The sequence below is a fragment of the Pistacia vera genome, unplaced genomic scaffold (genome assembly GCF_008641045.1).
Source record: "Pistacia vera cultivar Batoury unplaced genomic scaffold, PisVer_v2 Contig1143, whole genome shotgun sequence".
NCBI lineage: Eukaryota > Viridiplantae > Streptophyta > Magnoliopsida > Sapindales > Anacardiaceae > Pistacia > Pistacia vera.
The window spans coordinates 174,004-191,928 of NW_022195186.1; the positions used below are offsets into that span (position 1 = coordinate 174,004).

A 17,925-nucleotide genomic window follows, 5' to 3' on the forward strand; every position below is an offset into this window, starting at 1 on the left:
GGTTAAGAAAGAAACTTAAGAGAATTAATTGTATGAAGGGTTTTTATTGAATTTTCAAATCTCAAGGGGGCCATTCCACTTTACGCAGCATTCTAGAAAAGCATTCCTATAAATTAAGATTTCTCAACCACAAACTGCCATAAATATAATTTCAATTATATTTGTTTATTACGCATTATTATTCATCAAATGAAATGAACATGTGCTTTAGAGGTGGGCAAGGGACCGGCCGGGGCCTAGGACCGGTCCCAGGCCCATGAGAAAAACCAGGACTTGGACCAGGCCCTAGGCCTGGTCGGGACTGGTCCCATGGGCCCAAGACCGGTCCTAGGACCGGTCCCATGGGCCTTGGATAATTTCATTTTCCCCTCTCAATTTTTTTATATTTCGGGGCAAAACAAAATTTTATAGAGGGTTTTTAGTATTTTTTAGGGGTAAAAATTATAAAATTTATAAATTTTTTAGACCTGGAAGATTTTTTTTTTTTTTTATAAATTTTATAAAATTTCATTTTAGCCCTCGTAATTTATATTTATTTTAAAATTAATAGGGGGTTTTATGTTATTTGGCAGGGGACTACATTGAAAAAATACAAAATTTTTTGGGCCCGGGCCTTGGAGGAGGGCCCAATGGAGGGCCCGGGCCCTCCTCCTTAGGCCTGGTCCCGTTTTGGGACCAGGCCTCCTAGGTCCGGTCCTCTCAAGGACCGGTCCTAGCACTGGGTTTTAGAGTTGGGCTTTTGGGCCCGGTCCTAAATGCCCAGCTCTAATGTGCTTGACTCCATAACATTATTGGTTGTGTCAACTTTAAGTAGTTAAAAGACAAAATATTTAGCTGTCAAAGTTTTAATCACGCAACTAATTCCTAAGAAGAAAGGTAAGAATTTTACTAAAGCAGATTGTGGTCAAAGATATTTTTTTGTTTTTGATATTAGAGGGTATCTGGGTCAGTTTATACGCGTCTCAACTAGTCTTTCAAGACCCTATTAAAAAGAGTTAAAAAAAAAAGAAAAGTTTAATGGGTAAAATTATTTTCTATGCATATGACAATTAAAAATAACCATTTCACAATTAGTTTAAAGGGGGCATATTAGGTCCACTCAATTTACACGACATTCTAGAAAAGTATTTATCATTGATTGTTTATCAATGAAAAAAGAATAATGCTACGGACACCGATAATTTACACTTAATCGACGTACGTGGCATCCAATTAGATGCAACCACGTTAGAGACAACACTCGTCTTTTATGAATGAACGGCCGTCCAACAATTATGGATGCCCGTCCATATTTGATGAACGATTGTTCATCACAAATGGACAAATGTCCATGAAAATAATAATGGACTCCCGTCCATATTATTTGGAGGGGAATCCTCTACTATGGATGAGCATCCACCTCATATGGACGCCCGTCCATAAAATTTTAGAACGTCCATCACCAATTCACCATCTATAATTTTCAATAGAAGGCCAAACCTTTGACTCTAGACAGGTGTCCACTTTTGGGGAGTTTTATTTTCTAAGCATTTTTTTTTTTCAAGTGTAGTGGGCATAGCAGGAGCACATTTGATGCCTCACCTTTAATGCTGGTTGATTATGGACAAAAAGCTTGACTTTGGATGGGCATCCATTGTTTGGGAATTACAGCAATATGTTTAGCAATATGTTTATTTTCTAAGCATTTTTTTTTTAAATGTAGTGGGCATAGTAGGAGCATTCAAGTTATCCACTCATTTTAAATAAATAATTTGACAAGTTCTGTTCTCATTGAAAGTGGACGCCTGTCCACATAATATGGATGGGCGTCAATTTTTTTTTTTTTTTTTTTATAATTTAAATTATGGACAAAAATCTATTCGAGGTTTTTTTTTCCTTTACTTTTACTTTTTCTCCATATATTAGGAAGCTAATAAGTAATAAGATTTATTGTTGGGATAGACATAAATAATTTCAAAGGGTCACCGATTTAATCCAACTACTAGATTGCTTAAAAGTATGTGTTAGATATTTGTAGGACCATTTTTAGGGAGAGCTAAAGGAAACTTGGAGGGATGGTATATTGGACTTTAGCTTATTTAGTGATCTTGCAGAAAAGTGTAAGATGAACATTTGGATCTCCAAAATATTAAGGTGTGAGCCTCAAGCTGCCACAAAGTTTAAGCATGAGTTGAGTTAAAATAACTCCATTAAGTTCCCTGCCTTGACTTAGGGTTTTCTTAGTTTGAAGGTGGAAGTAACAGGCCTGGTAATTGTGAATCTTGCTCTGTGTGATGCAGAGTCTATTTGGAATGGCATCTTCATTTTTATTTTTATTTTTTTTCAATTTTTCATGCTGTAATTTCATATTGAGTTAAATCTTCTAATGAGATTGTATACTTTGGATACATGGCTGACACCATTTATGAATGTGTTATACCTTGGATATGTTGCATCTTGTCTATGAAACCTTACTGCTCTATGGTTCACAGTTAGTCTTTTGGAAATATTTGCTAGGTGTTTTGGTAATATACCATATGTTTGACAGATTGTTGATCTTACTATGTTTATCTGTTCAGTTATTCATTTAGTTTTTAATGTTTTTACTGGTGAAAATCCTTATTTTTTAACTTCTGGCATATTTTCTGATGATATGCTTAATTCTCTTCTTTCTATAGCCTTTTCAATATGGATGGAGACATTGCACCAATGGTTGAACTTGTGAAGCTTCACAAGAAGTATGGCTTCTTGTTAGTCTTAGATGATGCATCATTGAACATAATTATTATGCAATTTGCATTCCACTTTTACTCTCTGCACTCAACCAAACAGTCAAACTGAATATTCATTTTTATTATTAATTTAAATAATTATTAATTAATATTACCATTTTGTAGGTAAATTAAAATGACGCCACAAAATGTTTGTTTGGGTAGACAAGTACTGAATACTTATCCTAGTTGGTATTGATATGATACTCTCTCACATACACACAATCACACACTTGAGTAATGGCAAGATTGAAGAAGAGCTCAAGGCGAAGATGTCTTCACTGGAAGAAAAGTACACCATGGAACCCAAGGAAGTCGTTCATGAAAAACTACTTTACATGTGCGTGAATGCTCCAAGATGAAGACTTTTTTTGGAGGAGGCTTAAGCATGCCAAAGTTACAAGAGTTGAACTATGAAGATTGTTCAGAGAGTTACATTGATACAATCATACAACAGTTACAAAATGGTAAGTATCATTTACTTAACAATATATTTTTCCATAAACTTTTTTGTTCTCTTTCATTGAATTAATACTAGTCAATCCTCAATGATCTTTATTATTGATTTTGTCTTTAGTTAAAATTCTCTAAGTGAATCAATTATACACTATCAAGTATACATAGAAAAGCTATAATATAACAATTTATGTTTCCTTAAAGTTAATTTATACGTGTTTTTAAGGCATATATTGAAGTAGTTGTTGAGGAAATTCCTCATTTTCTTGATTAATTGATAAATTATGATATTTAGAGTTTGAAAATAGCATTCTCTACAATTTTCCCTCTTACTATTAATGTGTTGTTCTTTAATTACAGATTGTTCAGAGTTATGGGAAAGATTCCCATGAGAAGCACTACACTTACAATTTTTTCATACAACCCTGATGTGGTGGTTTGTGATTGGTTAACTTGCAGTGGGTCCGATTTGCCTTAATATTAGTTGACCAATCATGAGCTACCACATTAGGGTTGTCTAAAAAAGTTGTAAGCATAGTTTTATTGATAAATTTTTACTTCAAGTGGTTGAAAAAACAAAAAACAATAAAATAAAATAAACACTATTTGGTTTCGCGAAGTAGTAAAAATTTGCAGGTGCTTTTATCTTGCTATAAAGATACTCCTCTATTTTTCCTAAATATTCACTCAGTATCTCTGTCCTTTCCTTGCATTGTCAAAGTTAAGGATAAATATTTGTGTGGTACCAGTTCCTCCCCTTCAAGGAGTTTTTGTTAAATTGTCTTCACAACTAGAAGTGACCAAAACAATCTCACCATCTTGTCTTGGACATGGACTTCACTTGCACTTTTAGCTCTTGTCTTTTTCCTCCAAGCGTTTCTCTGGAAAAAAGACTCAAAAACTAAGAGACTACCTCCACGTCTTAGAGGGTTCCCAATTTTCGGAAGCCTTCATTTGTTGGGAAAGTTTCCTCACAAAGATTTTCATAAACTTGCCAAAAAATATGGCTCCATCATGTTCTTACGTTTAGGCTCGATTCCTACTATTGTTGTTTCATCACCTCACACTGTTGAGCAGTTCCTAAAAACTCAAGACCTTGTTTTTGCCAGCAGGCCTCCTGTTGAAGCTGCAAAACACATAGGTTATAGGCAAAAGAACTTGTCCTTTTCGCCTTATGGATCTTATTGGCGAGCCATGCGCAAGATTTGCACCCTGGAACTTCTTAGCAGTGCTAAGATTAGTTCTTTCAAGGCCATGAGAAAAGAAGAGCTTGATCTCTTGATTGAGCACATAAAAGAGGCAGCTGCTGCCGATGTTGCGGTTGATCTAAGTGACAAGGTCTCATCTCTCAGTTCAGATCTGACTTGCAGAATGGTGTTTAGGAAGAAATATGCGGATGTCGAGCTTGATGAGAGAGGATTCAACACTCCGATTCACGAGGGTACAAAATTGGCGGCCATTCCTAACTTGGGTGATTACATTCCTCAAATTGCTTCACTTGATCTGCAGGGGCTGACCAAGCGAATGAAGACGGTTTCCAAGGTGTTTGATGACTTCTTGGAAAGGGTTATTAATGAGCATGTTGATTCTGAGGATGAAAATAGAACAAAGGACATTGTTGATGTCAAGTTGAGCTTCGTGGGTTCAGAAGAAACCAAATACAAGATTGAGCGAGAGCACGTCAAGGCCATGCTCTTGGTAAGCAATCCGAGAATTATTTGTTGATGCTAGATTTTGGACACCAACTAAACGAGCGTGTGCAATGCTGAGTGGGCCCAAAAGACACACGTGAACGGTTTGAATGTGAGTGAAAGAGAATGACAAGACTATTTTTAAAGTGGTTCGGATGCTTTAAGGAAGCAAGTCCTACGTCCACTGATATGTATTAATGTTAGCGACCTGGTCGAGGTCAGTGAGCTGACTTTACAAATGATGTTTACAAGTGAGAGAAAGAGAAATACAGTATATGCTATTTCTTTGAGAGATTAGCTAATCCCGAAATTGAGAGAGGAACTCTCAATTTATAGTTGGATGGATTAAAGTGATGATTGCTGAATCTGTGAGTTGGTAGGATTATCCGTACAAATCTTCCTTTATGTCCCATTACCCATTTTCCAGAACGATTTGCATGATTTAGTGCATGCAATTGGACACGTGGAAGCTCTCCAGCTCATGGCTGGCCTGGCGCGCTCCCACTACACTGATAGAAGCAGGCTACTTCTTTGTCACGTGACTTGGCTGTGGGTTCCCAAGTTCTGAGTTTTACATGCTGACCTGATCTACATCAGCCTTGTTTTCCTTAGGCATAACAGAAGTCTCCTAGTTTTTAAGGTTTGAGGATTGGACCTTGAAAAGTATAATTCATGCCGTGGCTGGACGTCTTCGAAGTTCTGGTGATCCCGAGCTGGTTAAAGAGAGATCGAGGTCGCGCTTTTGTAATAGTGTGACCTTGCGTGATTATTGCTTTTAAGAATGAGCGACCTGACCTTCCAGAGTATACAACCTGATTACACAGAATCCTTTGCTAAAAGGGTCATGCTATTTCGGGACCGAATGACTATTAAGGGTCACGTCGCTTTGCGACCAGAACGACATGATCGAGAGGTCACGTCGCTTCGCGACTAGCCTAACGAAGAGTGTTCTATATAATGACCTCTTCAGATGTTATATGTTGTACTTTCAATATGGGTACATTTAATGAAACAGTTTCTGCTCTATCAGACATGCTCTACACATAATAAGTGCTAGCCAAGTGCATTAAATGCGTGACAGGCTGAAACGACACTCTTTATCAGAGCATTGAATGCAGACTTAGGTGCATTAAATGCGTGACATTCTGAAACGACATTCCCTATCTAAACATTGAATGCAGGTTGAGGCGCATTAAATGCGGAGTGGGAGAGTATCGTTGTTTGAGTTTTTCAGCGAGAAACACATGACGGTTAGGTTTTTTCGAATCGTGACGGTTAGTCTCCCCCGCCTGATTTGCGACGAGTGGTCGTGATCAACGGTGAGGCGCCCTTCTGGCCTGACGTCGTTTCGATTCAGAGGAGACCAAGTGTCATTCCCTTATAAAAACAAAATTTTCTCAAGCATTGTTATTATGCGTCTGTTTCAGAGAGAACAATAGACTTTCGCAAACTGAGATCCTCAGCCTCCTAAACCAGCGCGTTCCTGTCATCTGAAGCAGAAGAAGCCATTTGAAGCAGAAGAAGCCATTTTCACACTCCAAGAGGTGAGAATAGTTTCTATTTTATTTTTTCTTCTGTAGTTGAACAGCATTAGTCTTCTGATAGTTATCGGGAATGAGACACTCTTGCTGGGTTCAAGCCGTGAATGGCGGCTCGAAACACTCTGCTAGGGTTTTTGGGATTTAGGAAGTTTTTTCTTTTCCCACGTCATCGTGCCAAATAGCGCACAATGGCTAAGTGGCTTCTTGCTTGTTGCTTTTGCAGACTGCAGCATAATGGACCCAACAACCAGACCCGAGGAAGGGGCCGGCCTATCTGCGCAGGATGCTCCTGTGAGCCTCACTCAAGAGATCTACTCGGTGCTTACCAGGGATGAGCTCGAGCGAGTGATAAAATAGTATGGTATCAATGTGGAGGTTCTCTGCGATGGGACACACACAGCTTGGCATCCGCCAAGTGGGATGGCCGTGATTTCTGAGGAAATATCTGATTCCTTTCCACCATTTCGTCAGGTCGTTCCTAGATCACTTCGGCATTGCACTGATGCAACTCACGTCAAACGCGTACATGATCGCTGTTGGCATGACTCTATTTTGGTGATAAAAATACCTCATGTGTGATTAAATTGAAGTATATTGAGACAATTAAAGAATTTATGCATTTATTCACGAAAATAGCTTCCTAATATTTTTCTTATAAATTTAACGTGTTTGGAATGATTTTGGAAAGTATATGAGTTGATATTAGGTTGTGGTTTATGGATTAACGGTGATTTTGTCTCATTTATGCTGTTTAGGGGGTAAAATGTCATGTTTCAAGGGGTTGATTCTGTCATGTTTCAATCGTGCAGGGACCAAATGGAAATTTTCCAAATTTTGTATAAAACTCCAATGCAAGTTTGCAGAAACGGGGCTGCTGCCCACCAAAACTCTTCACCTTCTCCGATCAAGCTCCGGCGACCCTTCATCTTCATTTCCGATGATGTTTCGGCTTCCCCTTGCTCCGGTCACCATCATCCCGTCATCACCACCGTGAAACACGCCTTCCACCGCGACGCTTTATCTTCCCACCATGACGCTTCGCATTCTCGACCAGTTTTGGCCATTTTTCGATGATGGTTGGACTCCCCAGGACTTGATCTCCCTTCCCCACGACCAGATCTAGCATTTCAAAGCTTCAGCCGCCGCGAAAACCGCCGGAATTCGCGATTTTGCAGTCGCGCCTCTTCATCTTCCAGCCCAGATCCTGCTCATTTTCGGTGACTTCTCACCTCGCCAGGACCTGATCTGAACTCCCTATCACCAGAGCTTTCCATCGGTACCTTCGGATCCCATTTCCGCCACCGTTTTTTGGAAGACCCGCCGGAAAATTAATGTTTTCCAGCGAAGTGCGGCTGTTCGTATTCCGGGCTGTCCATTGGTCATTTTTGCCCCTTCTTCGTATCATATCGCTGTCAGTTACCTCCTCTCCGCCATGATCAGCTTCGTTTCCACTGTTTCAGCCTCCGTCAGCACCACCATGAGCGGCTGAGTTCCCGGTTGTCTGTTACGGTGTAGGCGAGATCTAGATTGACTCCATTAATCTCCTCATCAGCTCTCGACTAGTTGGATGAGCCTGAATGTTGGACATTTGGTTAAGTTTCTTGTATTCAGATTATATTTGTTTTCGTTTCAGTTTGTTTGCGAAGCTTTAATATTATTCTGATGCTCGACGTGTTGAATTGATAATGTCCATTGAGAACGTTTATTGATATATAACTTTTCGCATAATTGAATGTCGGTTTGAGATTATTGAATGTTGAGTATGACTTTAAATTGCTTCGGTACTGATTGCAATCAAGTTGTAGTAGCGTTTAATATCATTTCTACTAGGAATGCATTTGTTGTGTAATTAGTTGATTGGATAATACAGGTTGATAGGTTGTACTTGTTAACATTGTACCAACTAGTGGTGTTTAAGGGTTTAGCGTTTTTCGGTTAGTCGATGATAGTCTTTAACCAATCGATCTGTAACTAAGACGACGGGGAGACAGGATAAATTATACCTAGCTTGCCGGAAGCCATTCTATTGATTTGCCTAGCCTTGTAGGATTAGGAAATTGAAGAGCGAGGAGAGGAATTGTGAGAGTTGGTCTTGAGTCAAACCGAACCCATATCGACAACCTTTAATATTGTTTTTTAGTGCAATTTATTTAATGCGTTTAATTTCCTATAAGTAATTAGTTTCCTTAGTTTTCAATCATTTTGCCAATTTCTCTTTCGTTAACTCAAATATACATTAGGTCGTTAGTCTTGCTCTCTATGGATCGACCCTGCTTACTGCTAACTATGGTATTTAGGTTTAATTTTGTGACTGTGATGACTAGTGTAACAAAATTTTGGCACCGTTGCCGGGAGCAACGTGCTTTTGACTTTGTGTGTATTTGGGTTTGTAATACTTTAAGTCTAATTTTTCTATGTTCTTTAATTTTCATTAGGACAGTTTCATTCGTGTTTGTTTTTATTTTGCAGGAAGATCGCAATTGGGGAAACGTTGCAGTGTGTCATGAGCACAAAGTTTAGCATGACCCGATTGTGATATTTTCTAATCTTTTTAGCTTTAGTTCTTTTTAGTTCTTGTTAACGTTTGTGTGATGTTTCCATGTTTCGTGTTCATTTAGTTTGCATGTTTGTATTAGTTTTGCATATTTTGTTTTTATTCATAGATTTGTTTTTGATTTAGTAAATTTCTTTTTGTTTGACTGTTTGTTTTAATTGTTGTATGTGGATTTTTTTTTTTAGGGTGTTATCATATTTAGCTTTATTTTCTTTATGTGTGCTTTTTGATTTTGCTTTTTAGGATTTGCTTTTAGTTCTTTTTCCTTCTCTTTTTCTTTTAATTTTGATGTTGTGGTTGTTGTGGAACCTTTGGTACACTTGTAATGAATGCTTGGTAGATAGTAGTATCAACCAATTTTAGTACCCTTGGATTTGAATATAGAAAGCACGTAGATGATAATAATCTGTATCCCTGCACAACCATCTAGCTTCTAGATTCCTATCATAGGGCACCCGCCTAGGAATGGTGGCATTTATGAGTTTTCTCCTTTGGACGATATGACTCCAAGTTGGAGTTTTTAGCCTATCAATTTGACATGTTCATATCTATACATGGCAAGCTTCTAGGCAACCACCTCCCGGTAGGACAAGTCAGGATGTCTTTTTTATCCTTCAGACCTTTTAGCTGTTGAGTACACATTGAGGAACCAGTTCCCTACACTTTTGAGGAGCAAGTGCAAGATGCACAAGGTTTCTAGAGACGAATGATTTGTATTCGAACACATTGATAGTGGTGGCATGACCATCCTAATTTTTCATGGAAGCAGAACACTCAGAATGTCTCCCATAATATGTCATTAGTTCTTCCAATCAACAGGGCAATTATTGGGCATGTATTCAGTCCAACCACCCGCCCACCCTAGGATCCCACCCCCCGTCCAACAACCCACTTAAGTTCCTAGTTCACTAGAATCAATGATGGCTCAAATCTCCAAACCATGAATGCTAGGTTCAATGACTTAGAGCAGCATTATCAGTATTACATCTCTCTCCCAATCTATTAGTAAGCTAGAGACCCAAATTGGTCAATAGCTAAAGCGGTTTATAAGAGAGAGAATGCCATTTGCTGAGTCAGTTATAATAATCCCAATGGTGCACCTCACCAGATGGGGTGTCATGAACAAGCTAGCTTAAGAGGGAATTATAGGCTGATTTTGGAGAGAAAGGGCTTAGAGGGAAGCCAGCCGAGAGGAGTGAAAGAGAACCACCATAGAGTTAGGTGTGCCGAGACATGAAAACGAGGAAGTTGGGGAGAAAGAACTATCCCTGCTTTGACATGCCGTAGAACCTTGTCCTCAATACCTAGAGTCGAATAATGCATCCAACTTTAAGAAAACTACTAGGATGGAGGAAACGTTGAGCTGTTTAGACAAGGCTGATTTGTATTCCACTTTTAGATGCCATTAAGCTCATACATGCCATGCCAGTTCTTAAAAGACTTGTGCCCATGAAATGGCGTATTAAATTCAAATATGCCTTCTTGGGACCTCGTGATACCCTACTTGTTGCTGAATGGCGAGGGTCATGTAAGGCACCGCCAACATTTCAACCACCTTGAACTTGATGTTTGCATTCAGTCTGGCTGAAGACTTAAAACTTAGTGCTAGTGGGAGGCAACCCACCTTTTTAATATGTTTTTTTATTGCTTTTTTTTTGTTGTTTTTGTCTTTGCAGGAATTGCCATGTTTGGAAACTCATTAACTATCCAAGGCTTCGCTTACGCATGCTCCACGAACTCCGTTGGTGACAACCCCATCATTGTTCCTCAGGTTTTATCTCTCCACCTTATAGTTTGTATTTATTAGATTTCTTGTTTCTCAAATATGTTGGGACTTTTATGTTATTGATCATATTGCCATCTGAGATCATTGATGCTAAGTTGGGGAGGATGTTTGTAGTTTTGGGTCATTGAGGCACTACATTTTAAGTTGGGGATTGTTGATTTTTATTTTGTGGAGTATGTTGTTGATCATATTTTTGGGAAGTGTTGTTGATGAGGCTTTTGTGGAGATTGTGATATTTTTGTAAAGTGTTGTTGATGATGCTTTATGGAGATTAGTGTGAATGGATTGTGCTTAATTTTTGTGGTATGATGATGTTGTTTTTGTTGAAAATAGTTGAATCTTATCTCTGTAAGTCCAAAAGTGGTTAAGTGAACTAAAGTGAGTTATTCTTTTTTTAAATTTCATGAATTCATGCACAATCACCATTTTAGAAGCAATTGAGGTGCCAGTTGAAAGGTTTTGTGAGGTTTTTGAAATTGTTTTGTTGCAACATGGTTTTAAACATTGAACTATTAGTTCTATTTTGTGCTAGGTTTGTCCATAATTGTGGTTAGACACTGTTTTGTGTAAATTCATGTGTTTTGTGTTTATGCAAGTCTCCCACATACTTTACATGCCCATGGAGCAAATTTTCATTTATTATCTTGCGTGTGTTAAAGTGCTTAAATGTTGCTTATGATTTGGTTTTGATTTGTAGCCTAGTTGACTCAGTGAGTACGCCCGAGAGGTGTTCTACACCTAATCCCCTAAAGCTATCTAGCTTGGGCGTTTGACCTAAGCTCGTTACATGGGTCCTCTAGAAAGCTTAGAAGTCATTACATAGTCATAAGCTTTATAAAAAAAAAAAAGAAATAATAATAAAAAAAAAAAAAAAAGAAATAAAGTCTTGACTTGGCCTATTTTGTTTCGAGTGAGTAATTTCGAGAAGTATTCTACACTTAGTGCCCTATAGCCATCTGGTTTGGGAGTCATTGACCTAAAGCTCGTTACACGGACCTTCTAGAAAGCTTATGAAGTTAAGACAAGAAAAAAAAAAAAAAAAAAAAAAGTGATGAATGAAAAAGAAATTATATGTCAAAATCTTGTGTGGAAAATGGCATATGTTGCATGTACATAAGTTGGGGAGCTTTGCATGACATTTTAACTTTGTGATATGAATAAAATGTGTGTTTGAGAACTTGAATGGAGATAGGCAAATTTGACAAAAACTTTAGTTCATTATTTAGATTGTGTTGTTTGTTTGTTATTCAAATTCTTCACTTTACCTTTTGATGAATATCTTGGTTGTTGATGAATATGGTTGTGTATGATTTGGTGAGAATGTTGAAAGAGTTCTTTTAAATTTACTCGAGGACGAGCAAAGAGTAAGTTGGGGAGTGTGTTAGAGTCATGAAAGTGACTCTATTTTGTGATAAAACCTTATGTGTGATTAAATTGAAGTATATTGAACATTAAAGAATTATGAATTTATTCACGAAAATAGCTTCCTAATATTTTTCTTATGAATTTAACGTGTTTGGAATGATTTGGAAAGTATCTGAGTTGATATTAGGTTGTGGTTTATGGATTAAGGGTGATTTTGTCTCATTTATGTTGTTTAGGGGTAACATGTCATGTTTCAAGGGGTTGATTCTGTCATGTTTCAATCGTGCAGGGACCAAATGGAAATTTTCCAATTTTGTATAAAACTCCAATGCAAGTTCGCAGAAACGGCTGCCGCCCACCAAAACTCTTCACCTTCTCCGATCAAGCTCCGCGACCCTCATCTTCATTTTCGACGACGTTTCAGCTTCCCCTTGCTCGGTCACCATCATCCCGTTATCACCACCGTGAAACCGCCTTCCACCGCGACGCTTCGCATTCTCGGCCATTTTGGCTGTTTTCCAGTGAAGGTTGTCCTCCCCAGGACTTGATCTCCCTTCCCCACGATCGGATCTAGCATTTCCAAGTTTCAGCCGCCGCGAAAACCGCCAGAATCAGCGATTTTGCCGCCGCGCCTCTTCATCTTCCAGCCCAGATCCTGCTCATTTCCGGTGACTTCTCACTTGCCAGGACCTGATCTGAACTCCCCATCACCGAGCTTTCCATCGGTACCTTCAGATCCCATTTCTGCCACCGTTTTTCGGAAGACCCATCGGAAATTAACATTTTCTGGCGAAGTGCGGCTGTTTGTATTCCGGGCTGTCCATTGGTCATTTTTGCCCCTCTTCGCATCATATCACTGTCAGTTACCTCCTCTCCGCCATGCGCCTCTGTTTCCACTGTTTCAGCCTCCGCATCACCACCATGAGTGGCTGAGTTCCGTTGTCTGTTACGGTGTAGGCGAGGTCTAGATTGACTCCATTGATCTCCTCATCAGCTCTCGACTAGTTGGATGAGCCCGATGTTGGACATTGTTAAGTTTCTTGTATTCAGATTATATTTGTTTTCGTTCGGTTTGTTTGCGATGCTTTAATTTATTCTGATGCTCGACGTGTTGAATTGTAATGTCCATTGAGAACGTTTATTGATATAAACTTTTCCATAATTGAATGTCGTTTGAGATTATTGATGTTGAGTATGACTTTAAATTGCTTCGTACTGATTGCAATAATTTTGTAGTAGCGTTTATATCATTTCTACTAGGAATGCATTTGTTGTGTAATTAGTTGATGGGATAATACAGTTGATAGTTGTTTACTTGTTAACATTGTACCAACTAGTGGTGTTTAAGGGTTTAGCGTTTTTCGGTTAGTCGATGATAGTCTTTAACCAATCGATCTGTAACTAAGACGACGGGGAGACAGGATAAATTATCCCTAGCTGTCGGAAGCCATTCTATTGATTTGCCTAGCCTTGTAGGATTAGGAAATTGAAGAGCGAGGAAGGAATTGTGAGAGTTGGTCTTGAGTCAAACCGAACCCGTAGCGCAACGCTTTTAATATTGTGTTTTAGTTAGCAATTTATTTAATGCTTTTAATTTCCTGCAAGTAATTAGTTTCCTTAGTTTTAATCAATCATTTTGTCAATTTCTCTTTCGTAACTCAATATGCATTAGGTCGTTAGTCTTGCTCTCTGTGGATTCGACCCTGCTTACCGCTAACTACGGTATTTAGGTTTAATTTGTGACTGTGACGACTGGTGTCACATGTACATCGCGTGCCACAAAAATGGGTTGGGCGAGCTAACTGCGATAGAGCTCACCTGCTCGTATATCCTGAAGAAAAGCAAGGACAAGGATTCATATTACTTTCCAGGCGACCTACATATCGGAGGGATACACGTTATCCTCAAACGTAGAGGCCTACGAACGAAGTTTTTCTTCTTTCGTTATGATGCCTTGCCGTTTTCTAGATCGAGTAGGTTCTCCTTCTTCGAGTTCATGGGTTTCGCTGCATTTTTATTACTAACGACCTGTTGTTTCTGTAGTTAATAAGACTACCGATTGGGGCTGCTCTTCGACTCGGACATAATTGTTTCCTTAGGTGTTCTGCCCGAGGGGAGCTCTGACGCGAAGAAGCTCGTGACGACCGCAAATCTTAAGAGAACGGTTTTCTTCAACGTCAATGCGACCTATAGAGTCCCCAGCTCGTAAGTAGTTCTATCTTGACTTGTTCTGTTTAAATTAACGTTTTACTAATGATGTTCATGTGAAGCGACCATGCTCCAAAAGCGCCTAGATCGTTAAGACCGAAACAGTTCATCTTTCTTCGGATGAGGTCAACCAAGCTGAAGCCGCTCCCGGTGGTTCCCCCAGCCGAGGGTGGTATGACGGGAGCTTTTGCTAAACCTGCTAGGACTTCTCAGCCTCTAGCGATCGTCCTGGTCTGACCTGAGGGTGCTCCTCGGCCAATGGCTGCCCTTTTGAGGACGAAGACAACGCCCAGTGACCTAAGAAGAGAGAAAGCAAATCCAGGTCGAGGATTAGAAACTGAGTTTGAGGGTGATTAACTGGTAGGTCGCAAGCACTGTTGGGCAGATGTAATAGCCACACTACTCAAAAGCTTATAAGAAATACATATAAAATACATAAAGAAATTGGGCCCAAAATTTTCTTTTATTATATATTTATATATTCACAACATATACATTTTTTTACATAAAATGTATAACATATACAAAAGTCATCAAAAACATAAGGGACAGTGTAACCGCTCCTTCTTGAACGCTGACATCCATCCGACAGTGTCCTCACCTAGGTCCTGCAAAACATGGAAAAACAACAGGTGGCACTAAAATAATCTCATAAGTAATCCTCTACTCATGCTAGCCCCGTAACTCTCTCTCTCTAATTCTTTCCTTACAACTCCTCGTTCAATTTCTCTTTGGTACTTCTCTCTTTTTCTCTTTCTCTTTCTCTTAAACTCTTTTTATTACCTCTTTAGCAAGTCACGACCCCATCTTACCGGGGCACGCCGGGACTCGCTCCCACTCTACATGACCTCTACTCATTCTAGTCGATCGGACTCGTTTATGCATGGATTCGGAACCCTTGGCCATGTGAGTATATAATCCTCTCTCTCGGGTACTCGGTATAGCCCTCATCTGCATGCACTCTCACGGGCTCACACCTTTCTATCTGATACTCGTGCCGCTCTTTCAATCGGCGTACATGCGGAAAACTCTACCCTTACTCACGGGTTCCCCATCGCACAACCTACTCTATTCTCTTTCTCTTAACTCTTAAGAACTTATACTCAAATTCTCTACTAAATCTCAAGCTACATCTCAAGTGTATAAACAAAGGTGTAGAGCTAGCTCATGCTCCCTATGCACTAATGAAATGCCAACTACAAGGTTTCCTCAAAACAGTCATTCTGCACCAGTCACACTAAAATGGCCATAACTTGTGCTATACGCTCAGATTGCTACGGTTTTGGTCTCTTTTTAAAGCTAGAACACGGCTACATCTTGATGTTTTTGTCTCAGCCCAGTTAAATCGTAAGATGTCCAAAAATTACTTAGAAAGTTACGGCAGTGACAGGGCAGATTTCACTTAGGCATTTCATCAACAACTCATGTGCATATAAACACTCTACTAAAATACTACTATACTTCATTCTCTAGACATCCAAAATGGGAGAACACTCCCTCAAATACTCATAATCCCTGTCAAGAAAAGCACTCCCAAAAAGCTCACACAACATCTCTCAAACTTCACTCAAATTCCATCTCAATACACATTAAAACACTTCTCATACCATGGAATCTATCCAACAACTACAAAAATAGCTACTCATCTCATTCAATTTTCTCATTAATCATACTACATACTGACATGCATACATCTCTACACAAAAAGCTTATTCAAAACTCAAGTGTTGGTAGTTTTACTTACTTTGTGCAAAGATGACTTCTTAGCACTTTTTCTCCCTTTGTGGTATGTCTCCTCTCTACAACCCAAAACAACCACAAGGACAGCAACAACCAATAAGACTTCACTACAATATAAAAAACTCACATCTAAAGCATGAATCCTTACCTTAGAATGCTTTGATAAATCTCTACTCAAAACCCCTCTTAAATCCCTTAGAAATCTTGGAAGATTGGATGGAGAAATTGAGAGAAAATGGGCAAATGGAAGAGGCGGTGGAATGAAGAAATAAAGGGTTTCTCTACACTTAACCCTTTTTAGTTCATATTATAAGCATCCTTTCCCATTTTGCCCTTGCTCTTCCTTGGAAATTCCATCTATATCCTTTGATTCTTTACAAATACACCCCCATCCAAACACAATCTCTACTAAATTTCCTTTCATTTTACTCCCCACTTTTCCTACTAATTAGGGGTAGAATGGTCATTATGTCCCAAAAGAAGAATTCTCCAGAGAACTCAAGAAACTTTGTCTTAGGCTCGTCGCCGCGGCGAAGAACTTTGCGTCGCCCTGGTGAAACAGGGCAGAACCTACCCGTGGGTGCAATCTCCTCCTCGCCGCGGCAAAGCTTCTTCTTCGCCCCGGCGAAGATTGGATTTTCAACTTCACCAAAACTCAACCAATTTCAAGGCGACAATTCAACCAACTCAACATACAAACTCAATTAAAGTTGAAACAATAAACTTTTAACTAATACAGCAAATCTTAAATACGTACCTCAAGTAGGATATTACAGCAGAGGTCGGGTAAGGAACTGGCGGGCGACACGAGCTCTACTGGTGGCATCGACGAGGATAATCTGGTGCTGGATTCAATGGGAAACCTGCCGGAGCACCTGCAGCTAGTCGTCTTCACACTGTTGGAGTGTGGACTCGTTGAAGTGTTTGAGGAGTTTGTGAACTCCAGCGATGTGGACCTGATGTCCACATCAATCCAACACTTAAGCAAGGTAAATAAGCTGTCCTTAGCGAGCTTTGTTGGTGCTATCCTACCAATTTTGATAACCTTGTTCTTTTTGTTCGCAGGCTCTACCCTCCATGCAATTATCCATGTAGAAGGTTTGGTTGGGAGTTGTCATAGGGGAGGTCACACTGAAGGAAGAGAACGCGAAACTGAAGCAGGACCTCGAAGTTGCTGCAGCAGAGAGAGAACGATCCTCGGTGGAGGTGAACTGGCTCCTAGGTGAAAGGGACGCGACTCTTCGCATCTATAGAGGTCGGATCGAAAGATCAAGAGCTAATAACGACCTACGAGCGGGCCTTTCGAGCTGAATAGGACAGGGAAGCCTCTGAGAAGCAAAGGCAGGCTCTTGAGGACGAACTCCAATTCAGTCAGGGAAGAATTACTTCCTTGACCGAACAGATATAGACCCAGGGAGCGGAGGTTGAGGAAAAGGCTACTGAATGGGTGATCCAGTCTATCTATGCCCTACGGCCGAAAAATCCATGACTTGACATGTTCGACCTTCCGGAGGACTGGCGAGAGATGCTCTTTTCCATGGCGCAACTTGATGACCAGGATGTGGAGGAGGTAGCCCTAGGAGCTGAACCGGGAGGGACTTCGGGACACCCTTCAGAACCTACAGCCGACCAGCGCTGATGTGAGGTCGTTCTTCCTAGAGTAGAGCGAGAATTTTTCTTTTTTGTTCATCGCTCGCTGTACATTTGCTAAATGAAATATATTACCTTTACAATCTCGTTATGAGTTCACTTTATAACTTTCCTAACTGTTTATCATTAGCACAAGTCTGCGAACAATCATAACACGCTTATGCGAACAGAATTACATGCAAAA

At 39.7% G+C, this 17,925-nt stretch overlaps 1 protein-coding gene across 1 annotated transcript in view; it reads left to right on the top strand.

Annotated features, from left to right (window-relative positions):
- The first annotated feature begins 2,667 nt into the window (after nucleotides 1-2,667).
- LOC116144847 (cytochrome P450 CYP736A12-like) overlaps nucleotides 2,668-17,925 on the top strand; it is a 28,063-nt gene continuing 12,805 nt past the window's right edge. The window contains exons 1-2 of the mRNA XM_031430276.1: nucleotides 2,668-2,729; nucleotides 4,001-4,904. Coding sequence (XP_031286136.1) covers nucleotides 2,668-2,729; nucleotides 4,001-4,904 — 966 coding nt within the window. The remainder of the gene's footprint in view (nucleotides 2,730-4,000; nucleotides 4,905-17,925) is intronic.